Genomic DNA, 25,169 nt, shown 5'->3' with positions numbered 1-25,169 from the left:
TAAAACAAGCTTGAAAGCATGTCCTAGTGCGTGTACCTGCTTGCATAAAAAGATTACTTTAATACTGCCGGTCTTTTTACCGTTTGCACACTTCTGTACTATTGGTGTAAACTGAATTAGGAGGGGGTTTAATTTCCTTTTTTTATTTTTTTTTTTTTTTTTTTTACTGGAGCTTCCAGTTCTACTGTTTCTCATTTTCTGGGAAAAATATAATTTTTCTTTTTTTTTCCTCTCCCTTCCCCCCCCCCCCCCCCCCCGACTGAAATCATTGATGTCAATTTTGGTTTGTTTGTTTGTTTGTTTTTTGAAAATAGATTTTATCTTTTGAACTGACATTCTCTGTCTTTGGGAATCTGAAATCCCGGGTATTTCTGTACCATAAATTACAAAAAATTATAATTTGATTGTTACAAGTTGTTCTGAAGATGGTTAGAAAAATACCTAGATTTAAACTTCACTTTTCTAAAATTTGTTTAGATGCCATGTGGTGGTATTGGTATTAACAATCACATTTCTCACACAGTCGTATATAACTTTTTTTTTTTTAGAGGAAAAGGCTACTGTTATGAGCTTTCTCCTCCTACTTTGAACTTTTGAGTGCGGTATAGCAATATAAAATGCCAACAATAAACCAAGGTTTTGTCATGCAACAAATTATCTTGTGTCTGTTCTGAATGGAGTCACATGTCAATTTTAAATCTAGTGTTGTTCACTGAAGTGCTGGTCACCTATTAAGATAAAAATAGAAAAGGTGAAAGCTCTGAATGCAGGAAGCCATTAAAGGCTATAAAAATTCAGGTCTCTGCTGTATAGTGTAATCATTTTTTAGGCAATAGATTTATCTTACTGAAGTAATAAATGACAAAATTATTCTTGACAAATTTGAGAAATATTGTAGTTATTTTTACACATTACAATCAGCTATATGGCATGTTTTGGCTTTAGAACAGTCAGAGTAGTCTGGACGTGTTCATTTTTATTAAGAGAACATACTGGAAGAGGCTGCCATTTTTAGTAGCAGAAGAGCTTTGATATGCTGATGAGCTGTAGAGCAAATACACTTTATCTCTAGGTTTAGTAAGCTAACTTTGGAACTATTTGCCCTTCTTTCTCTTTGTTCAGGGCAGCACTGACAAACTCTAAGATAGGTAAAACGTTGCTTTTCTAGTTCAGTCCGGGCATCATTGACGCTGCTGTGGTTTCCATGAAGAGCCACAGTGTAAAATCCCTCCCTCTTTCAGCACCAAGTCACATCTCAAGTTTGTTTTGCTGAAAATCTTAGCAGAAAACGTCACTTTCATTGCATTAGGAGTTGAAGCTTTTATTCCTACCAAAGTGGGTTTTTTTCCCAATATTTACTGCCCTTCGACCTGCAGAACACCACTGTAACTGGAACATCTGGTGGGCAGTGTGATTTAGCTTTTTCTCTTTCTCTTCCTACCCATGTATAGCTGATGCCATTTGATGGTTGGCTTAATCCTGCCCTTTCCCACGTGCTGTTCTTGACCACGTGTTCCTTTTTAGTTTTGTTAGTTCTGGTAAACATCAACCTGATTAATCCAACTGAAGATGAGTCTCAGAGAGGTTGCGGGGGGAAAATGCTGAATCAGCAGATAGGATTCTTTTGAGTCAAGTTACAGTCAAGTTGGTTTAAACCAGTAGTGATACTGCAAGATATTTCAAAAGAAAAGATGGTGACATTTGTATGTAACCTTTAATCTGTTTAGTCAATATTGATGAGCTCTTTAAGACAATGAGATTACATGTGGATATTTTGCTGAGCTAATCTGTGTTGGAAGTGCTAAATTTTAACTGTTCTTCTTTCTTTCAAGTTTCACTTCAAGTATTTTAGTATGTCTCTTTCCCACTTTTTTCTTGTTGCTCCTCATATTAGTTTAACATAAAAATAAAAGTACTAGTTAAGCAGTGAAAGTGGAAAATTGCTATAATTATTGAACAAGTCGTGTAAGTCCTAGAGGTGGATAGAATTAGATACAATATTAAGGACCAGTTTTATGGTAATTTTATGTCTTCCCTTGACAGTGGAAATGGTGGCTCATCTACAACAGTGAAAGATCCACTTGGAATCCTAGGAGGCATCGTTTCTGCAGTGCATGCAAGTGTTGAGAAAGGGTAAGAACGTACTGTATGGATTCTTTGGTTAAGACTTTGAAAGATACTTCTCATGAAAGCACTGAAGGTACGATTCTAAATATGGGTGATTTTTCTTCATGGGTATATATAATGGGTTTGCACTTAATTTCCTAAGACTTTATTTTGGAGCAGGCTGTCATTTATCTGGTTCAAAATCTGAGCGCTGACAGAAGCCTTTACTTGATCATTTGGAAGAAAGCAAGTCACTGAATCTAAAATTTAGATAACTGTGTATTATGGTGACTCGAGAAAATGTTTTTTATGCTATGACTAATGCAGATTGTACAACTACCAGGAGAACTTCACTGCATTTTTTTTCAGTTTAGTAGGTAAATTACAAATAATGACGACTCACTTTCAGATATCTGAATTTAGATATCTGAGTTTGTCAACGCTTGTAGGGTATAGTGCAGAAACAATTTCACAAGTGCTGTATAATGCTTCACCACACTTTTTTGTCCTCTTTCTGGGTTGTCCTTATTTTAGGTCACATAGCGGTCTGGATGTCTCGCTGACATTTTCCATTGCATTTCTAGTAAAGACGAAGAAGGAAAAAAAAGTCAGTTTTTTTTCTAGATGTGCAAACTAAGAACTTGTGTATGATAAAAATAAAACAACCCATACTCTCTGGTAGCCAACACAAACCAATTACACTATTGTGTGGAGGCTTCTCCACTGATATTAAATTAGTTAAATATTGGATATTGAAATAGACTGATGTCAAAATCTACAGCAAATCTCATTTGCGATATAAGGTAGAATGGGAGAGTCAATACTGTTTTATTCTGAGATACACTTTCTGGACTCTCTTATTTGTATACTTCATCAATATTTAACTGCTGAAACAGTAAGTTGGAGTCAAAGTCATTGTGATTACGGGAGATTGTTTACATCCATTTAAATACTTGTTCTTATTTATCTCTCTAAACCTGAGCTATTTAATTTATAAAATATAAATATTTCCCTTAGGAAAAAATATATAAACGTCAGATGTGAGCTCTACAAAACTCTTGAAATACTCCAGATCATCCTCTTAATTCCCAAACTTTTAATTTACAGTTTGAATGCCGCCTGTTCAGCAGAGGCATGTCTAATTTAGCTGAAGTTCTGAGCTAACAGCATCATTCAGACAATATAAAGCCTAAGTAAAATTGAAATCCTTGTAATATGAAAACCTAAGCTGTCAATGTTTATTATTTCAGAGCTGCAAGACAGGTTAAATTGGTGTTTTCTGTCTGATATTGCTTTCCCATCTGTCTTGTTAAGACAAATAAGGGAACATTAGTTATAAATCACACTCCACCTGGAACCACTTTCTGGATTTTTAAATTTTTTTTTAAGAAAAGAAAATTAGTTTAAAATACTACTCAGAGATAGCAGAGTAACATTTACTGATTTGTTACATGTTAGTTTAGGCACATGACAGATTATTCTGTCCAGAACTGATGACTGGTTGGTGAGCTCATGGTAATCTGTGTACTGTAAGTGCTTTCACACAGTTAGAATGTATTCAGTATAATACACTTTTTAAATAGAATGATTTAATTAAGAGTTTTTCTAATTAGCCAAGTGAGGAAAATTCAAAAACTTAAATTTTCTTTTTTTTCTTTTTTTTTCCCTTAACATCTCTTTTTTTTCTTTCTTGGGTTTATGGGCATTCTGCAATCATTATCATATTAGAAGATACAATAATCACGCTGGGTAGAGGTGGTGCAGAAAAAAAATAAGAAATGGCTTGAGCTACAATGAGGAGAAACTAATTTGTGTGTGTGTAGTGTAAAGGAGGGACTTGTAAGGAAAGAAAGAGAATATGGGGCAATATGAATAAGCGTTAGATATAAAAACGTCGTACTTTATGGAAAAGCGGCTCGACTGCTTGCATTTTAAGTCAGATGGCGTAGAAGTACAGGCATCAGTCAGGACCAGGCATCGTGAAAGGCCTGGATTTTCAGGTGCTGAAATCCAGCACCATTACGATACGATTGGCAGTCAAGCTACTACGTGAGAGAATATATAACTGTATAGATGGATTTCTGTGGTATTACATGGTTATTTGAAGTTCAAAAAAAGTTCTTACCCCACTTAGCTTTAGGTACCTGATTTACGAGGGCTCGTTTCTCTGCATCCTCACAGAGGTGAGCTGTTCCGTTTCCAGTGTTACATATTTGTTAAGTATTGAATGTACTTGTCAACAGCTTTGAAAATATATGTAGTACTTTGATTAGGATTACCAAAGACTGTTTAACACAGCATTGTTTAATTACAGGGAGAAAGTAGTTTCTTCAGATGACCTTCTGGAGTGGTTGAGACCTTTCTGTGGTGATGACTCCCTAGCAGTGAAGCCTCGCATCAGAGTATTGCAAATTCTGGAGCAAGCCTTCCATCTCAGTGATGAGGATAGCAAGCTACTCGTGTACTTCAGGACGCAAGCTGTTCTCAAAGCTTGCTGGCCGGAAACAAAGGTATTAATGTTGATTGCTATAAATGATAGCATAAGACTGGTTTTATACAAGGATTATATGATGAAATGCTGGTTTGCAATATGTGGTTGCGATGCATGCTGTTGTTACGGGAACTCATCCTACTTTCCTTTTGACTCAGGTTTCTAATACATTCCTTGAAAAAACATAGATATAAAGTTAATGGGTTCCTCAGCTTTTGTTTGGGATGAGGAGTACATAATACCAAACTTGATTAAGCACTAATGACTTTCCTCCATGTGAAGCACTGACTTTGAAGTTTTTGTATCTTCTTCCCTTTTTGACTATTTTTTCTGTCAATTCTATTCTCCCTATTTATCTTCTACTTGGTGTAACGTTATAGTCAGAATTAGAATGAGAATTACTGGCTATTCTCTTTTTTTTTTTTTTTCCCCTGGGATCTTATTCCATGAATGTGTAGGTGGAACATTAAGGACACTATCAAATGCAAACCCTTAATTAATAGGGAATGCATTCAGTCACAGTTAGTCTGCTGTTGTCTCTTAGGGGGCAGCACCTAACAACTGAAAGACAGTAGTAGCTTAAAAACAGTTCACACCTTTAATTAGCCATGTGATGATTTTAAGATTTTTTCAGTGTGAAATCAGGAAAAAAAATAAGGTAAAATCATTGGTGAAAGAAGTTACTCTTAGTTATTTATTTCCACCTGAGAGAGACAGAGTACTTCTTGCTCAAGTTTTCGAGTCTAAACCAGATTAACCTTCCTTCTGAATTAAAGAGTGACATTTTTTAAGTATAAGCAAAAGTTATCTGAGACTAATAAGGATTATCTAGTGAATGCTCTCAGGAGAGAAAACACTTGAGTTTGTTAAGTAGAATATTAAAAAACATCCATCTATACAAAAAGGCTCTTGTTGGTTATTCATTAATGTTTTAACTGCTTTATTTCATGACTCATTTTGGTGAAGTGCTTAATATCAACATGCATATTTTTAGAGGTTGTACATTTCTAAGTACAATAAAAATATACGAAAGAGTTAAGAGGAAAAAGTAATCTTGTCTTTGAAGCCTGTGCTGTTTTGAAGTCACGTGAGTATCACTTGCTGCATGTAGAATTATGCAGAAGCAGAGTTACTTTTCATCCGTTTTCTAAATGACTCCCCGCCATGGCAAGACCTTATGGAACTAAAATAGAATGTTTCTAATAGTTCCTCAAAAAAAATCTATGCACAAAAATATTTTGTATTCGTATCAAACAAAAGCAATATCTCAGTTTTGACTCACTGTGCGAAGATCATCCAAGGGAATAATCATAGTAAAAATCTTAAAAGAAAAAGAAAATGCTTATCTCTTGCTTTCTTTAGAAATTACTTTTTCTTTTGCATTCACAATGATACCAGCACTTAACTCCTCAGCTGCTCTTCAGGTGTCTGTCTGTGAATGGATTTTTCGTCTTCACTTCAGTCCTTTGTCAATATTTGTGTTGCCTGTGACCACTTTCCAATCCAAAAGCATTTCAAGTCTGAAAGAGTCAACTAGAGTATGTCTTAAGAAAAAAAGTTACAGATAGATAATAGCTTTCATCCATTTCTGTAGAAGGCAGAAAAAGAACCTGTATTTGACAGAAACCTTGTGAGACTCATTACACTTGTTTGAGAAATAGATAAGATAACTTTTATTTTCTTCCATAATCTGATAAATCAAAATGTATATAACTTTACAACATGAAAGTCGCATCCATTTGCTTTTATCTCGGGAATGAATGGAATGCATTGCATATGCTGCTGGCTCAGGTGTAGCTCTCTGCCCACCTGGACCCCCAAGGCCCCCTCAGCCAGGCTGTCCCAGGTGCAGCATACCTGTTAAACCTCCTGTCGTTCTTCTTGGCCCAATCTTCCAGCCTGTTTAGGTTTCTCCATATACTATGTTAATAATTTCTGTTTCCTGAAGTGGTGGTTTTTTAGAATACTCTTTGTTTTGGAAAGGAAAACGCCTGTTTTTTGTGAGGGAAGAAGTTTGTACTTAGTACAAGCAGCGCTCCATTTGTTCCTAAAACAGAGTTGCTGATCACTTCAGTGCTCTACTCTTTTGCTGGTGAGCAAGCAAGTAGTGCAAGCAGCCATGTAGTAAAAAGCTCAAGTACTGTGCTAGATAAGCTCAAACCTTTCAGAGCTAATTATATGAAGATGCGCATACAACACTGTAATAAAGGTGTGCTTGGGATGGGATGCTATGTCAGTCTGTGCCTCGTCTGTAGGTATCAATTTCTCTAACATCACTGCACCTTTATTAATTTGGTCATCCTTTCTCATCCAGTGAGGTAGTAAACCCCTTGATCACATTTAAAAAAAAAAAAAAAAAAAAAAAAAGAGGTATTTTTAGGTTGTGGGGCAGGTGTGCTGGTTTGGTTTGTTGGTTTGGTTTCTTTTGGGTTTTGGGTTTTTTTTGTTTTTAAAGAACTTTAAATTGTAAGTATTTCAAAAAATGTATTCATTATCTTACTTCCAGATTGTTTTGTCCTTACTTGCTTGACTTTTCTTAAATGATTTTAAGGGATTCTTCTTTTCCTTTACCATTCCTTGGTACAAAGAGGGACAGCAGATTTTGTAAAGGATGAATGTGGATTTCTATTGAGTAAAGATAAGTTTAATGATATTGCAGTGTTCAATTACCAGAAAATGTGTGAAAGCCACCCTCTGTGTGTCTACTAATCCTCTTAGTCAGACTTTGCATACATCAAGGAGGGACTTAATATTTAATTATGCTCTAGGTGCTGTAAGTAGTGGTCCCACAAATCAATGTGCTGCTGGGAAACAGGCCAGCTCTTACAAAATTAAAAATGTGCTTTATGGAAGCAGCTACCTATCAAACAGTCAGAAACGCAGCAATTTCCAGTTCTTTAATGATTAGTTAACAAAATTAAAAATTCAGGGGTCCTCATTTTTCAAAGGCGTGAGAGTCCTTAATTCATATTCCAGTAGTATCCCATGCTACTGGAGGGAGGAGGCATGCGTTGTTTTAATCCCCTTGATGAATTTTATCTGAGCTCTTCAGGTTCTGTAATTTTCTAGTTAACTGGTGCATGAAAAATATGGGTCAAAATACTGCCTTTTTTATATATATAAAAAAATGTTGGGTGGGGCTGAGAAGAACATGGTTTAGAATATTCATATCAAATTTTAGCTGTATCAATCTAAGATGGGAAATCCATTTGTTTTCATATATTATATAAAAATGTAGTCTGTAATGACTCGCAGCACTGTCTAACATATGCAAGGTACCAACTAACAGTTATGTGTTGTGTACATTGTCGTTCAGTTCAGTGACCAGTTACAAGGCATAAGTTACAGTAATAAGAGTTGGGGTTTTGCCCCAGGAAGTTAGAGCAGCACTGACAAAGCTTCTCTAGGTAAACCAAGGGTTAGTTTAAGATAAGAAGTTAGTAATTGTGAAGCTTATATAAGACACACCTTGTCTTGAAGGGATTGTGTAATTATTATGCAAATGCAAAATGTAATTACTGTTTGCATGCTACTTAAATGCAAATAGCTTTGTCATTTAGAGAAGGTAATTTCATTTAGCCTTTCCCCTCATATTGTTATATTATGTTTTTTTCATGATCTTGTGGTATACAGAGCTGCTGAGCGCTAAGCATTTTTGAAATTTGGAAAGGATATCTAATACGAATTTAAGATTCTAACTTGAGGCACCTTTCTTATTTTATCTGGCTTTTTTTTTCCTTTTCCTGGTTTCACCTGGGATAGAGTTACTTTTCTTTCTAGTAACTGCTGATGTGAGAATGGTGCTGGTAATGCATATTGTTTTAGTTGTTGCCAGATGATGTTAGTCAAGGACTCTTTCAGCTTCCTATAGAAGCTGAGAGGAAGCATGGACAGGACAAGCTGGCCAAAGGAATATTCCATACCACAGACGCCATGCTCAGTATATAGATGGGGGTTGGCTGGGGGACAGGAATCTGCAGTCACTGCTTGGGATGGACTGGGCAACTGATCATCGGGTGGCGAGAGCAACTTGTGTTATATCACCTTATTTTGTATATTCTTTTACCATTATTATTGTTATTTTCCTTTTCTGTGATTGTTCTATTAAACTGTCTTTATCTCAGCCCACAAGGTTTTGGGTTTTTTTTCCCCTTTCCCTTCCTTTTCTTCTTCTTCTCCTACCCTTGTGGGGGGAGTGAGCGAGTGGCTGTGTGGTCCTACTTGCTGGCTGGGGTTAAACCCTGACATTCCCAAAAGTTTAGCTTTAAAAAATGCATGATTAATTTGTACTTGTGTTGTGTACATCCCGTGCACGTTTGCCCTTCCTTCATATAGGCAATTTATGTATGCCTTATCCAAGTTTTCTGTCTCAGCAACCTAAGTAACATAATGACTTTCTGAGAACTTGGGTATGGCTTGTCAAGCCTCCATTGCTCTTTTGTCCTTCTTCCCCAGTTATATCAAAAATGTATATCTGCTTACATGATGTTTCTTCATATAACTTTATAAAGAAAGGTCTCAATGGGAATAAGTCAACATACGATGATTTTCAGCTTTTTCCAATTGCCTCTACTTGTGTCAGAGAGATTTAAATGTAAGGATTTGGAAAGCACAGTGAGATGTAAGAATTCCCAAGTCATTTTGCTGAAGTCAGGTAACAATGACCTGTATTTAGCCTGATCTGGCAAAATACAAGTGAAGAAGCTGTATCTCTTTAATCCTCAGCCATCTTTTATTTGTGAAAAATGCTTAAGTAGAAGAAAGATTTATGGTCCTATCAACTTTGAGTAGATTTGTTATGATGTTGTTTATAATTCTTGAGACATTGTTTCTCTAGTGGTAATGCATAAAAATTAAGTTTAAGAAATTTAATTTAAGTTTTAATTAATATTTTAAAACACTAATTTCCGTTCCTTGAAGGTGCAATTTATCCATATGAGAACATGTGAAATGTATTTTTTCTGGGAACATAAATTGTAGCCTGTATGATTAATTAAATACTTTAAGATGCAAATGAAATATTTTCCATTAACTACACAAGTAAAATGGATAAGACAAAGTGGAGAGAAAAGCAGTATAGCTCCAGTGAACACGATGGTTTTGAATGCACGCCCTGGGTACTACGGTATTCTGTGGCTAGCAGCAGTTGCTTCAGAGGAAGATAAGAGCGCTCTGGAGTGGATTCATGGAGGATAATTCACCTTCTGTAATAAATCTTTTGTAATGAAGGTATAAGTGGAGAATGGTTTAAACATAGCATATGCTGCTTTTATCTCAGTTTCAGAAAAATTAAGAGTCATTAGTGATGTACTTAGAGTTTATTAGTATGTTGCAAAGAAATTGGTGGATGAACTGTGATTCAGCCTTGGGTGTCGTGCCGAATTCATCGAGTGCAAAACATGCTGAAACTTTGTGGAAGGATTTTATTTTTTTTGTTACCTCTTTATGTGGTGGTGTTCTGTTTTACAGGATAGTAAAATCCAGAAAATCAAAATCCCTCCTCTGTTTTACGCACTTCATCACTTTTTTTTCCTTATTCTGTTGTTTACTCAGTCTAAATAAACAATTCCAATCACGTACCTCATCCACAGTGCTTTCTACATCTAAGTATTCTCCCCTCTGTCTCGGAGCCCACTGTGATACTCAGTATACCTCCTGAAAGGAGGCAATTGGAGAAGTGAATGTGATGTTCTTGTGGAAATTAACAGCCTGTGTTTATGCATCCCAACACCTTGATTGCTCTCTTGACTTCAGCTACATTAACCAGAGGTCTTTGAATTTCATTCAGTGGGGCTCAGGTTCCTGTTTTGACTCGATGAGGCTAATTTAGCATATCTTAAAATGTGATGGTTTTACCTTTGTTACATTTTATTTGCCATCATAGGGTCATTTACTTATCCTAGATTTTTTTTTTTTAAATCAATTGAAGATTTTTTTCTATGGTGTCCTTGACAAACAGAAACTAGCTCTTTTGTGTGCAGTATTATCTGTTCAATGCTTGCAGTCCTCCAAAACCATCATTTTATTTAGATAAGCAAAGAAGCAGTCATAAAATCATGAGAAATTCTACTTTTTAGCTTCACTATGTGATCATAAACTGTTTTTTTTGCTTTGTGTTTTTTGGTTTTGTTCCTGTTAGCAGATCAAGTTCTTCAGTGGTTTCTAGTCAGCAATGTTGATAAAAGCCTTTTGAAAATATAAGTAAATTGTAAAACTTCTTTTCTTTATGTATTATTTTGTTAATATCTAAATGAGTATTTTGTATTAATAATTATGATGCCATGCTTTTTTTTCCAAACAGCCTTTTCTTATTCTGTCAACTGTCTTGCTAGCTGACACTTTTTATTTAGAGGTCTGTAAACTCTGTATCATCTGAGGAGCCCCACTCAGATATTCTTAAAATAGTTCATACTTCATAGTAATTTCATAGTTCATGTTGATTGAGAGAGTGAGGGTTTTTCCCATATTGTTGCTGTTATGACATAGGGACTCGGCTGTGATGACTGACCTCTAGGACTTTCACTACATCAAATCGAAAGGAAAACCACCAATTGCCATTTGGTGTGACAGTGCATGATGCTGCCTATCTTTTTCTGATTATTTTTATGGCTGCATCTGAGCTACTTGTTTTTTTTCAGTTTTTACAGCTTAAATAATTTTTTGGTGTCCATCCACTTGGTACTTTATGTGCTCCTGGTCTAGGTCATAAATATGGATGGAATTTTGCTTTAAAAGTTGAAGTCTTTCTTTTCTATTTTTTACTGAAAATAGTAGTACTGAAATATTATTTAAAACTTGAGTCAACATCAACATCCTGTTGTTCCCAAAAGAGAGTATCACAGTTTATTGTGGGTTGTTCTTTCTAAAAATGCATCTTTTGCTTTGTCAGTTTAGCCTATTTGCAGGATGACATTTTGGAAAGATTAATTTTGAGAGGTTTTCCTTTACATGAAAACAGCTTTTAAAATCGTTTTTCCTCTATTAGCAAGAATTGCAGACTTACCAAGACAACAGTTACACATACAGCTGAGTACTGGGAGCTTGTGCATGCACTGCTGCTTGATGGTAGTGATGGTCAGAAAAGGTAAATTGAAGAGCCACTTGCATAAGATACGGCGGGAAATGGCTGTCGTTGATTTAACAGCCTAAAGTTAAAAGTAATACTTAAGAATTAAAATCTTGCCACTTCTAGGCGTGTCTTCCAACACTCTGTTCTGTTCTAAATGTAGATTGTACTAATTATTACCTAGATTATGAATTATGAAACTGAATAGTAGCTGGTGCATACAAGTAAACTGACTTACATGTTTTTAAGTCCCTCATGTTGCACAGATGTTAGTTTTAGCCATGATTTACAAAGATCCAAAATTTTACCTATTAACTGACACCTAGTCAATATGCATTTTAAATTACACATCTATTAATCCTGTCTCTTTCAGTTCTAGCTAGGTAGATACATAAATCTTTCAAATGCATATTTTTTTTTCTTTATTTGCCCTTATCTCTCTGTCAATATCTATGTACAGTCTTCAGAGGCTTTCTCTGTGCTGAAATGTGTTTGCAGATTAGGACATAGTCTCCTGCAGAATACAAATGAATGGATTTTATTTTCTGCACGAGTTACGCATTTTTATGCATTTGGCAACGCATTTGTGTTTACTGAATCTATATGCACTTCTTAGTGAGCTGCATATCAAGCAGATAAGGAATTAAACAATATATAAATCACTTGAGAAGGAAAAAAGTTCCTAGGTGTTTCTACAAGACATGTGGCTGAGCCTTTGTTTATTTCATCACCAGTAGGCTTCTGGTTGATTTGTTTTTAAACTTGAATCCCATAATTTGCTTATCCTGTTCACTGGCTTTGGTTTGAGCAGGATTTGACCTATGAGATTATGCGCATCCCGTTAGTATCTGTGTGCAGCAGGCTTTCATTTGTGGTCAGCACTCATGGTCGTAAGCCCAGCTTTGGGGGAAAGTGCAAGAAAGCCTGACCTCAGAGTTCTCCCTCCTTTGGGGTGCAACGTACGTGTTGTGAACTCTGAGTTTGTCGTGCAAAACTCTTGACTTCAGTTTTAATTTTGTGGTGGTTGCTCTAAGATTGTTGTTTTGATAGCAGACAGTTCTCTCCTCTCCAGTCTGTCAGGCAGTGGCTCTTTTTCCAAAGTCGGGGTCATAGCAGCCCACGTTCTCATTGTCAGTTCAGGACTTGGAATACGCTCCATGAAGAGCTCCTGTCTCCTTGTTGGTATTAAACTTAAATGGAGGGGAGATGTGAGGTAAGCCTATGCATCACTGTCTCACATTACATTCCCTCTAGTAAAGGAAATCAACAGTACTTTGAATGTGGTGGGGGTTTTTTGGGTTTTTTGGTTTTCTTTTTTTAAGTGGCTATTCCTTAATAAAGCTGTTGCATTTTATTAACTGGAGTAACTCCATAAGCATAACTTCAGAATTGCTTCTTTCAAGCCAGGAAATTTAATCTGCGGCATTGGTCCAGCCTCCAAACTAGGTCATGTTTTTCCTACAGTGTTATTTCATAAAATAGAACTAAATTCCATCATTATGTGGGGGCATTTGTGAGCCCAGTAGAACAGTTTTTAAAAAGTTACCATCTCTCAGCTGTGACTTACTACCATGTAATACGTTTCCATTTACCAAGATCCAAAATGGATTGGAAGTAGGATTATCCACATACGAACGCGGGCAGATGGAGAAAATAAGATGAAAAAGTCTCATTTAAAACTGACAGGTTCCTCTGCCATGAGGGGAATGTATTTGGAATATATTTCTGAGAAGGCAAAACTCACTCGTGCTAAAGGAAAGACGGACTTCTCAAATGACACGCATTGGCATACTTTTTTTTTTTAATGGAACTTAGTGCACAGGAAATCTTTGAACTTGCCAGGTTTACAATTTAGTTGTACATATGTGCTCATTAAATTGCACTTCTCTGATCCAACAGTGGTGTGAGTAAACTAACACTTTTATAATCTAAACCACAACTTTCCATGGGTTTTCTCAAAAGTTTTTATCAGCTTTCCAAAAATAGGAAGTGCAGCACCAAGACTGAATGCTCATTAAGGGAACAGATTATGTCAGTGCCTCATAGTAGTCATTTGGCAGTATTCCTTTTCCTAGGAAATCTTTTGAATTTAATTCTAAAGCATTGTGAATATTTAAAGTATATAACGCCTAGTGCTATATAAATGTGTTCTTAATTGCCTTTAACTGTATATATGGCAATATAATGTCAATTTTAATTAGTGCATGAGTACATAAAAAATGTCAATGCTAGTTCAGGTCAAGGTCCGGTTCAGCCCAGTATTTTGTCTCCAACAGTGGACAAAAAAAACAGACATGGAAGGAAGAGTAGAAAAAGTAAAAGTATATGTGAAACTTACTCCCATATTGCCCTCTTCTGTGGGCAGTCAGAGGGGGTTAATTAGGAATGAGAACTGGAAACAACTCTGTGTAGAGAAGCTGTAAATTCAAGTGTTACTGTGGCAAGATCAAGTAAGTGGAATCTTTATAAAATCAAATAAAGATGATTGATAGGCGGGAATAATTTACTGGAAAGATTTTACACGTTTACACCTTGAACTTGTTTACTTAAGTCAAAAGACTGTCTCTTAGGAAGCATTCTAGCTCAAACAGAAGTTACAATTTTAGTGCAAAATTATGGGATAAAATTGTGCACAGAGCTATGTAGATTATCAGAATAGATTGCAGTAATGGCTTCCTCCACCACTGAAATCTCTAAAACTTTGGAGAATTATACTATAAATATAGTGAGGAGAAAGAGCAGTAGTGTGAGAAATAAGTTCTGGTCCAAATGAAGTAGGCTCAGGCAGAATCCTCTGTGAAGCACATTTTTATTCACGTTCTTGCAAGAGCGGGTGACCTAGCAAGTAGGCACACTTTCAGTTCTTGAAACACACCTTTTTATTTCCTAATCCCAGCCAAATTTTTCCCTCCCCTGTTTCCCATTGGTTAGGTACTCCAGGGTTCAGAGCCTGTCCGAGGCGCCTAAAATTCTTCCCGGATGTCTTGCCTCTGTTTACTTCTCTTTATGCTAGACCTAAAGGGATTATCTGGCTAGTTTATTTCTTTCCTTTTTGGTAAAAAAATTGCTCAATGTCATTAGCCCTGGTTAAATGTTTGCCTACCCTTCTAGACACTAATCCAGTATGAATCAGTTTGTCCTTTTGTCTGTGTGATAAGAGATGTTCTACAAGCTTTGCTGGAGCCTCTTTGTCTTAGTCATTCCCTTATCATGTCACCTCTGATGGAAATGGCTTTTCTCCTCTGCAAAAGCAACACCTGCCTTTCTTACAGTAGTTCCCTGCTTTTCCTCCTTCTTGTGATCTCTGACTTCCAGTGTATGTCTCACAAAAGAGACTCACTCGCCAGTTGTTAACCTCTCCGGCTATATGTAAGGTCTCCCCCTAACCTGCCTTTAACCAGGTATCTCAAACTGCCCGTGCCCAAGCTTGCAGTTCTGCTCTCATGGTTACTCTTGACTCCTTTCTTCATGTACAGTCTTGCCCCTGCACTGGTAGACGGGTGGCTGAGTGACATGATTGTTCATTCTTCCAAGCCTATTACTACTCTCCCCAGCCTCACCCTGTTGTGTCTTTGAGGATTTCCCTCTCAATCACAACTTAAAAGTTTTCTTTTAAAAGAAACCCTGGTTTAGAAATAATGGGATGCTGGTCGTCTGTTGGGGAGTAGAGCGCTTGTGGTTTTGCCTTTAAAAAAGGTTTGCTCTTGCTCTGGGGTGTGAAGGTTTTGAATAAGATGTTTCAATATGTGCTTGTGCTTTTGCTTTGTTTCACAAGTATATAATGTGTCTAACATCAAGGTTGACAGGATTTCTAGCATCTTGAAACAGTTTGAAGAGAATGAAAGGAGCCTTTAAAAGCTCCTAATCTTATCTTTGCTGGGTCCGTACCTATACAATTTCAGGAACAGTTGTACACTTTTGCAGTTTGTTTTTTACTGGTGATTTTTCACATTTGTGTTCATTTTGTGAGTAATTAACTTTTAAATACCTGTTTAACCTAGGTTGTAATTTGATATGTCCTTTGTAGCAAGCTTTTAACTTTGCGACCTTCTACTGTAAGTTGGTTTCAGTAACTTAACGTTTATGCAGACTTTTCAGTAGCCACACAGATCCCAGCAGAATAGGGGACGGCAGACTACAAGTTCACCCACAAAATGGGAAGATTATTTTCTTCGGTGACCAACCCCATCTGGCCTGTTTGTTTAGGAAGGGCAGTATTTTCTTTGCTGATTTATCTAATTCGATTGTAAGCTCCTTGAGGCAAGACTGTTGTATTTTTCTGCCTTGAACAGCACACCAAAATGACAATTACAGAAATTCTATCAAATTGTTATCAGTCCTTTCAGTCACTGTTTACAAACCATGTTAAGCCCTGTCTAATGAGTGGAAGCAAGTTTTAGCATCAGCATTCCCTATCTTGAAACTGAATAAAATCTTTCACGTCAGATCTACCTATTATTTTAAAGTGCAGCATAGATGAATTCTCTACCACTAGAACTTGGAGAGCGGGGGATGATAAATAAAAGTGTAGTGTATTTTACAAGGGAGTCCTGACATACTGAAAACGTAGTGTAGCAAGAAGGGACTACTCAAATGCCTGCTTAGTATTTCTATTTTCAATGCTATATTAATTCAAATTGATGCTGCAGTGTCGAACACAAACATATTTTGAAATATTTACATCTACAATCTGGTGGGTGTAAAAAAATGAATTTTATGATCACGTAAATCAGTAGGTTTTTGGTGGCAGCTCTTGGAAACTGCAAATGTCTGCCTTTAATATAGTGGGTTGGGTTTAAGCATGGATGTAGCTTTTCTCAATAAACAAGCAATTATAATGAAGGGAAATACTTTTCTGAGTTCTATATCTTGATTCTTTGGTTACAATTATCAATTATTTCCTTAAAACATTAGTAGTGAACAAAATCTGTTTGATGAAAACCATGGCTCTGCTGTGCTCACAGGGAGTAAAAATGTAATTGGCAGAACAGATTTCCTTGGGCAGAGGGAGGTGGTGGTCTGTCTGCGTTAGTTTTTCTGCTCACCGTTCTTGTATGTAAATAGGCAGCATTTTGTATTTTATCTCAGGGGAAAGAGAGGACTGGATTGGCTGGATCTTTTTATTGGCATTTCAGTTTTTTAAACAAAACTCTAGGTTATCAGCCAAGTCAGTCAGCACCAGATTCTCAAATTATATAGCTATAGCAATAAAGCATTTACAACTCTATTAGATGTCTCTGTCCTTTAGGATCAGGAGAACATTATATAGTGGATATTAATGCCTCAGGGACACAATTTAGATACAGCAACATTCCGCTGTTGCTGTAAGTACTGATTTTAAGCTAACTTCAAGAGTGAGATAATGTACTGAACTAAACAACTGATCCTGCAGTCTGCCATGCCGAAGGTTTTATTTATCATTTCATGTATGATGTCCACAGCTTTATTTATCATTCTTCATGTGTACCGTCTTATAATTTTTATAAAATACTAGGTTTCTGAAAGCTACAGAACAAACTTTTGAGGGAACTTTTCATATTTCAATACTCATATGGTGAGTACCTGTAAAGTAATAACAAATCTATGGAACGAGATGATAAGTCAAAAGTTTGTGCATTGAAAGTGGATAAAGCATATTATGCGGTTTCAATATTTTGGGCATCTAGTAGGATCTAATCTGTGAGGGAAGAGAACTATATAAATCTTTGAAAGATTTTATCATCAGGCAGAACAGTGTGGGGTTTTATTTGAGGAGGGATTGTAAGTGCATTAAGTTTTTATTTCAGCACTGGATAAAAAAACCATGCCTTCCAATTTTGCTCACGGTGGCTGAGTTCAGATAAAAAGGGTATGTTTGTGCTCAGGTGATGTACTCTTGAAGAGACTACAAGTTACTCAACCAACGGCCAAGTTCTTATCATTTATACTTTAGCGGTAAAAGCATACATACTTATATGCTTCACGTGTTTTTTATATAAAACCAAATGTGTTTTTTTTTTTAAAGTTTCTGGGAATCTTATCTGATGTAGCTTCCTACTAGCAAAATGATGTCAAAACTGAGAGAGATATGGTCTGAAGTTGCGGCAGGGGGGGTTTAGGTTAGGTATTAGGAAGAATGACTTTACTGAAAGAGTGGTCAGGCACTGGAACAGCCTGCCCAGGGAGGTGCTTGAGTCACCATCCCTAGAGGTATTTAAGAAACGTCTAGATGTGGCACTTCAGGGCATGCTCTAGTGGCAGAGATTGTAGATTGTTTGGTTGGACTCGATCTTAAGGGTCCTTCCCAACCATGAAGATTCTGTGATTCTGTGATATTTTGGCCAATTGTTTGATAAATAAGTGGACTCCAGGAATATATTTTTCAGCAATGTTTTAATTTTCTCAAGATTTGCAAGTTACAGCAAGTTCACAACTGTCCCTGTAAGAGGATGGGTGACTGAACTAATGCTGTGTCAAGTCTCTGCTATTGGTAAGCAGACCATAACTACTTGAGGAAAAATAGCTGTTTTGGTGGCTAAACTCAAGTAATTCAATAAGGTGTATTATGTGGCTGTGCTTAAAAACTGGCCTGGCAAGATGATGGAGCAGATCCTCCTGGGATCTCAGCTAAGGCAGATGGAAAATAAGGAGGTGATTGGTGACAGCCAACTTGGCTTCACCAAAGGCAAATTGTGCCTGACAAATTTGGTGGCCTTCTATGATGTTGCCACAGCATTGGTAGATAAGGAGAGAGCAACCGACGTCATCTACCTGGACTTACGCAAAACGTTTGACAGTGTCCCCCATGAAATCCTGTTGTCCAAATTGGAAAAGCATGGATTTGATGGATGGACCACTCAATGGATAAGGAACTGGCTAGATGGCCACACCTGGCGTTCCTCAGGGGTCAGTACTAGGACCGGCACTGTTTAACATCTATGTTGGCGACATGGACAGTGGGATTGAGTGCACCCTCAGCAAGTTTGCCAACAACACCAAGCTGTGTGGCACGGTCGACACACTGGAGGGAAGGGGTGCCATCCAGAGGGACCTTGACAGGCTTGAGAGGTGGGCACAGGCAAACCTCATGAAGTTCAGCCAGGCCAAGTGCAAGGTCCTGCACCTGGGTCATGGCAATCCCAGGCACAAATACAGGTTGGGTGGAGAATGGCTTGAGCGCAGCCCTGAGGAGAAGGACTTGGGGGTGCTGGTGGATGAGAAGCTCAACATGAGCAGGCAACGTGCACTTGCAGCCCAGAAAGCCAACCACGTCCTGGGCCGCATCAAAAGAAGCGTGGCCAGCAGTTTGAGGGAGGTGATTCTGTCCCTCTACTCCACTCTGGTGAGACCCCACCTGGAGTACTGCATCCAGCTCTGGAGTCCCCAGCACAAGAAGGACATGGACCTGTTGGAACTGGTCCAGCAGAGGGCCATGAAGATGATCCGAGGGCTGGAGCATCTCTCCTATGAGGACAGGCTGAGAGAGTTGGGGCTATTCAGCCTGGAGAAGAGAAGACTCTGGGGAGACCTTATAGCGGCCTTCCAATACCTGAAGGGGGCCTACAGGAAAGCTGGGGAGGGACTCTTTATCAGGGACTGTAATGATAGGACACTGGGTAACAGCTTCAAACTGAAAGAGGGGAGATTTAGGTAAGATATCAGGAAGAAATTGTTTACTGTGAGGGTGGTGAGACACTGGATCAGGTTGCCCAGGGAAGCTGTGGATGCCCCATCCCTGGAAGTGTTCAAGGCCAGGCTGGATGGGGCTTTGAGCAACCCGGAGGTGTCCCTGCCCATGGCAGGGGGGTTGGAACCAGATGATCGTTAAGGTAGGTCCCTTCCAACCTGAACCATTCTATGATTCTGTACATCTCCGACAAAAAGAAAATCTGGCTTTTGTCTTCTGGCATGCCATAGCTGCTACACACTGTAGCTGCAGTTGGCATTCCCATTCAGGAATGTGGTTAATTTTGTGTCATGGACAACTTTTGAGAAAGGCGGACTAATTTTTGCCTTTATTAAGCGGTGATAGTATGGGATGAGTCAGAACTACTTTATGAGCCATCCTAAAGGCTGCTAATTAATAACAGGAGAAACTGGGAAAAGATGTAAAATCAAAGTCCTCAGGAGGAGAACGTACAATGAAGAGGAGTTTGCACTGGTTCAGACAGCTGCTAGTATCTAATGCAGTTTTAAGCATCACTCAGTACTGTTTCTGTAGCCTGTATTTTGTTTTCTTAGTTTCCTATATATTCTTTTAAGGAACATTAGCATATGCAGATGTTTGCATAATCTTGCTTTTTAAACATATGTCGTCCCTCATCGATAATGAAATTGTGTATTTTAACAGTTTAACATAAGGTTTAGTTTTACTTAATTTGTATTTCGTTTTATAATCTATCATGAGTATAATTTCTGAAATTAATTCCCCTAATTGATTTTCCCGTAGTGGTAAATATTTGTGCAGCCTTTTATTTTCATGAAAAACATGACACCAGCTGTGTTCCACTGCCAAAGAGAAGGCATGAAACTAGGGAAAAATCAGGACAGAGTTGAGCAAATCTGTTGTTAAAACTGAAAGTCTTTGCTTTACTTTTCCTTGCTTTTGTGTCTTTGTTGTGGGTTTTTTTTTTTTTATTTCATATTCCTTTGGGATCATCTGAAGTTCAAGCATGCTCCTTACTGCACGCCTCATTATTCTCTTTAGTGACAGATTCTTCTTTACAGGCACTTGCGCTATCAGGGCTGTGAGCAGTTCGTGGCAGGTTATCTTTGCATAGCCTTTGAGTATTTTAGAAGGATTATTTTGATTTTTGGTTTTTAAAAAAAAAAAAAGGGAGGAAGGGAAAGCTGAGTTGTAGTATCCATTACCATGGTTTAAAGATACTGGTAGAAATGTGGTGCCTTGTTGCATTGCAATGTTCAGAGTTATCTGAATAGATCGTTCAGAGTCGCTGCAAAGGAAGTGTTTAGTTAAAAGTGGAAATTTTGATCTTTTTGCTGTGTTATTGCAACAAAACAACAGGCTTAACTAACCATGGCAACTTCATCTCAGGTAGCTTTCACCTCTGTTAAGATGAAATTTCTACTTTTTGACAGAGCATGCGCTGTTTCTGCTGCCTGAGGTGGCTGCTTCCTCACCGTGCTCTCCCTCAGCCTTGGAAAGAGGAGACAATACAGAGGAAAGTGTATGTTGCCTCTGTGTGTGTGTGTATATTATACCTATGTATGTGTATATATATATACACACACATGTATATGTGTACCAAATATAAATAAACAAAAACCTCATTCCAATGTGCTGCTTCAAGTTACTGCTTTCTTGTAGCAAGGAACTATCACTTTTTGTCATGCTTTGACTGTAATTTCTATTTCTGGAGAATTATAAGGAAAGAATTAGAGACAGGGCAAGGTATCTTGTCATTCAAACTATAAAGCAGTGCAGAAACTATCTAAGGCAAGTGCCTTGATTTACTTCATAGCACTGATGTTAACTTAAAACGGACTCTTCTGTTATATAGGAATAACAATACCTTGGAGGTTTTAAATGTTTTATTGTTGTTTGTGTTTCCAGTACGTAGTGTTGATCTTCTGCTCATTAGGATTTTTCTAGTGTTGCTAGTGGGCAAATCGTGCATAGATTTCAATCACCTTGATTGTCTAAAGGCATATACACACAAGTTAAATACAGTTGCTTCTCAGAAGGTACAATTTTGGACATTGTGCGATCTTCTTTAAACAAGTGGGGCTACTTATCAACACGTAGTGTGAAGTGTGGACACAGTCTTTGCAGAATCAGCTTGTATTTGATGATGTTTCAACTGAAAGATGCTTTTGAAAAACATTCCTGATACAGTTTTTTTGTGTGGCCATTGTCACACACAGTCAGGCATTCTCGGTGTTAAAGGATGGGTGTACATCTGAATCTTGGCTTCTCTTTTTCAGAAAAAAAGTTATTTTAACAACCATGTTGTCACAGGAGTATCATCGTGCTTAAAACTTATTTGAAACAGATGTATGTGGAGCATAGGGATGACTGATAGATGCACAGAGGCTTAAAATATGTTGAAGAAGGGGAAATAGCTAGGACTTAAAAGATGGAGTGGTGGGGAGTTTTGGGGGTTTTTTTTGTTTTGGTTTGTTGTTTTTTTTTTTTTTTAAAGCAATCATACTTCTCATCTACCTATCAATACTTAGGTATTTTCCATTTTATTAACCTTCCTTGGCCCCTCTGTACAAGAGGGACATTGAAGTGCTGGAGCGTGTCCAGAGGAGAGCTACCAGGCTGGTGAAGGGTCTGGAGACCAGATCATATGAGGAGGGGCTGAGGGAGCTGGGCATGTTTAGCTTGGAGAAGAGGAGGCTGAGGGGAGACCTCATTGCCCTCTACAACTACCTGAAAGGAGGTTGGAGAGAGGTGGGTGTTGGCCTCTTCTCCCAAGTGAATAATGACAGGACCAGAGGAAATGGTCTGAAGTTGCGGCAGGAAGGATTACTTTACTGAAAGAGTGGTCAGGCACTGGAACAGCCTGCCCAGGGAGGTGCTTGAGTCACCATCCCTAGAGGTATTTAAGAAACATCTAGATGTGGCACTTCAGAGCATGCTCCAGTGGAAGAGATTGTAGGGGTTTTTTTGTGTGTGTGTGGTTGGACTCGATGATCTCAAAGGTCCTTTCCAATCATGAAGATTCTATGATTCTGATTCCCTTTTATTAACCTTCCATTTCCTCTATCCTTAGTGCTGCATTTTTTACGTCACCACATGCACTCTTAAAAGTGTGCATTCTTACACACTGTGTTGCTAATTTCTAATCTCACCTGTTTCATGTTAAATGGAAGTGCTGAGCATTTAAAATGCTATATAAAAAGTGGATTTTCAATAGTTTTCTTAAAAACTATAAATAACTAACACTGTAGAAAGTTCACGTTATTACTCTTAGTGGGAAATGTAGGCAACTTGAAAAAGGCCATTGTAGAAAGAAATACACACCATATTTAAGAAGAGAAAGATAATTCTTCTGAGTTACTTTGATCACATTAATATGTGGGTTTTTTATGAGCAATCACATTGCAAGGATCCAGCTGTCCAAAACACAATAGTATAATGTTAGATTAATCAATCTCATTAAAAAAAAAAAAACTAAACCCGAGTCTGTAAAGATGTGTTATTAGGTAGAATTACTGGAATTTAGTTCATGTTGAATAGGATGCCTGCTACTAATGGCTCAATTTCTGTGACAGCTCTTCTCATCTATTAATGTTGTCTGTGCTATTTCTTTCCATTTTTACAGTTATCATTACAGAGATCTGTACATTTAGCCTGTTTTGAAGTAACGTGCTGTTTGTGCAAATATATTAAAATATACTCAATGGACCATCCAGAATGCTACTTACTTGCTTTAAATATTTAGAGCTAGTTGTCTAAAAAAGGAGTTTGGGGACAGATGAAGCAATGGCAGAGGTTCTGTTGCTAGATAGTACGTAATTTGCTAATTGCTAAATATTTTCGATACTTAGAGGTTAGCATGTCTTTTGTCCCTTTTACCCTTTCCTGTTCTTTTCCCTTCTCTTTTTAGCCTTGTGATTTAAATATTGTAGATGATAATATTTTGTATTAGTAGCTATAGACGGAATTTAGTGATATTACAGGTGGGTAACTGATGTTTGCTATGTGACATTTGCAGTACAGCGAAGTGTTTTAAATGGACAGATCTCAGAAACATTTCTTCGCTATCTGAAGTGTTTTAGTATGTGGTGCTTTCAGATGTACTCTGGAGAGAGAAGCGAACAGGTTTTCTGCACTAAATATTTTAAAGTCACAAACTATGTAGGCAACTCAATAAATGCATCAGTAATCTTTGTTTTCCAGCCTCTTTTGAAAGATTTGCCCTTGATGTATCAGAGTCGCTTTGAAAAAATGGGAATGCAATCTTTAATCTTTTAGAGTTGCTGTAGAAGTAAGGAAAACTTGGTCCATGTTTGATGTCTCAGAACTACTTGGGCTGAAACAGAGAAGTTAACAGTTAATGCTGTGTGTCTTCAACAGAATTATAAGATGAAACTGAAGTGTTTGATATCCTGGAACTTTTCGAAGTTTGAAGGAAAAATTCAGTGTTAGAATGTGGTAATAACGCAGAGGAAGTTACCTTGTTATTATAACAAATTATTTTTAAACTTCCAAGAACTTTTTGTATGTCAGGTAGGTAGTGAATAGATATTGCATTTGTGAAAGCCCTCCTAGCGTGATAGACAAACTTTTAAACAGAAGCTGCTTCTCATTTAGTAGCAAGTTGGTTCTCATTTATAGCAACCTTCCTTCAACAGTCAGACCTTTTACTTCTTTACCATACAAACTGCAAGCAGTAATTATCTGTAAAAGAACCTGTCATCAACTAAAGTGAATTCAAGTCCTGGCAGAAGCTGCAGGTTTTAAACTTAGATGGACACTTTTCCTGAAATAGAGTTGTCTGGTGGCTGGCTGATGGGGTGTGGGTTTTCGTTTCTTAGGTTCAAACACCTATACAGAGAAATATTACAGTACTTGTCAGCAGATGTTCTTCACTGGGTAAATTAATTTAGAATCATCTTTCAAGGCTTTTTCCTGTGGGAGAAAAGGTTAGATGCTGTAAATTCAGGTAAAACTATTGAATTTTCATAGGCGAGTGAGAGTAATATGTAATAGGGAAGCACTAGACATACCCGTTCTTTAAAAATACATATATGTGTGTATATGTGTCTATATACTGAGAAAAAGGAATTTAAGGAATTTTTGGTTGTTTGAAGAAGACAGAGATAAGATCCTCTGAACAATGAATGTACTTGTGGGGGTTACATTCTTTTAGGAGTGTACACCTAAGTCATTCCCCATCATCTGTGTACTCTCCTGTTTTATTTGCAGAGGTAAGAAAATGAGTTTCTGGGAAAAATATGTTCACTGTGTTCCTGCATTATTTTACAGCAGTGATGTCCTTCATAGATTCTTGATTTGCTTTTAAATCCTTGATTTCTTAAGAAATCTGTTTTGTTTTTTTTTCTTTTTTTGTTGTGTTGTTTTTAGGTAGAGATAACAGATATTGAAAATGAAGAAAAAAGGTATGATCTCTTCCTGGGACTTCTGGAGTCTAGTCACAGTCCATCTGAGTTTCAGCACTTGGTTTTGCTCCTTCAAGCTTGGCCACCAGTGGACATGAGCAACAGGTAAGCATTTCTTCAAACAGTAGTTAAATACTGGAACATGGTGATAAGGTCTCCCCCAAGCCTTCTTTTCTCAAGGCTGAACAAACTCAGTTCTCTAAGCCTTTCCTTGTGTGGCAGGCTTCCCAGCCCTTTGATCATCTTGATGACCCCTCCCTGGACCCTCTCCAGCCTGTCCATATCTTTTTTGCATAGTGGGGATCAAAACTGAACACAGTATTCCTGGTGTAGCCTGAGTAGAGCAGGATAATGACTTCCTTATCTCTGCTCGATGCCCTTGCTGATGTAACCTGGCATCGTGTTGGCTGCCTTTGCCACAGCAGCACACTGTTC

General features: G+C 37.6%; 1 protein-coding gene across 2 annotated transcripts in view; it reads left to right on the top strand.

Moving 5' to 3' along the window:
• NBAS (NBAS subunit of NRZ tethering complex) overlaps positions 1-25,169 on the top strand; it is a 191,597-nt gene that overhangs the window by 139,463 nt on the left and 26,965 nt on the right. For both annotated transcript variants that reach the window (XM_054194532.1, XM_054194531.1), the window contains 3 exons: positions 2,044-2,133; positions 4,421-4,616; positions 24,700-24,839. In XM_054194532.1, the coding sequence (XP_054050507.1) occupies positions 2,044-2,133; positions 4,421-4,616; positions 24,700-24,839 (426 nt within the window). The remainder of the gene's footprint in view (positions 1-2,043; positions 2,134-4,420; positions 4,617-24,699; positions 24,840-25,169) is intronic.

The sequence above is a fragment of the Rissa tridactyla genome, chromosome 3, assembly GCF_028500815.1.
Source record: "Rissa tridactyla isolate bRisTri1 chromosome 3, bRisTri1.patW.cur.20221130, whole genome shotgun sequence".
Taxonomy (NCBI): domain Eukaryota; kingdom Metazoa; phylum Chordata; class Aves; order Charadriiformes; family Laridae; genus Rissa; species Rissa tridactyla.
This window is presented reverse-complemented; position numbering and strand designations above follow the sequence as displayed.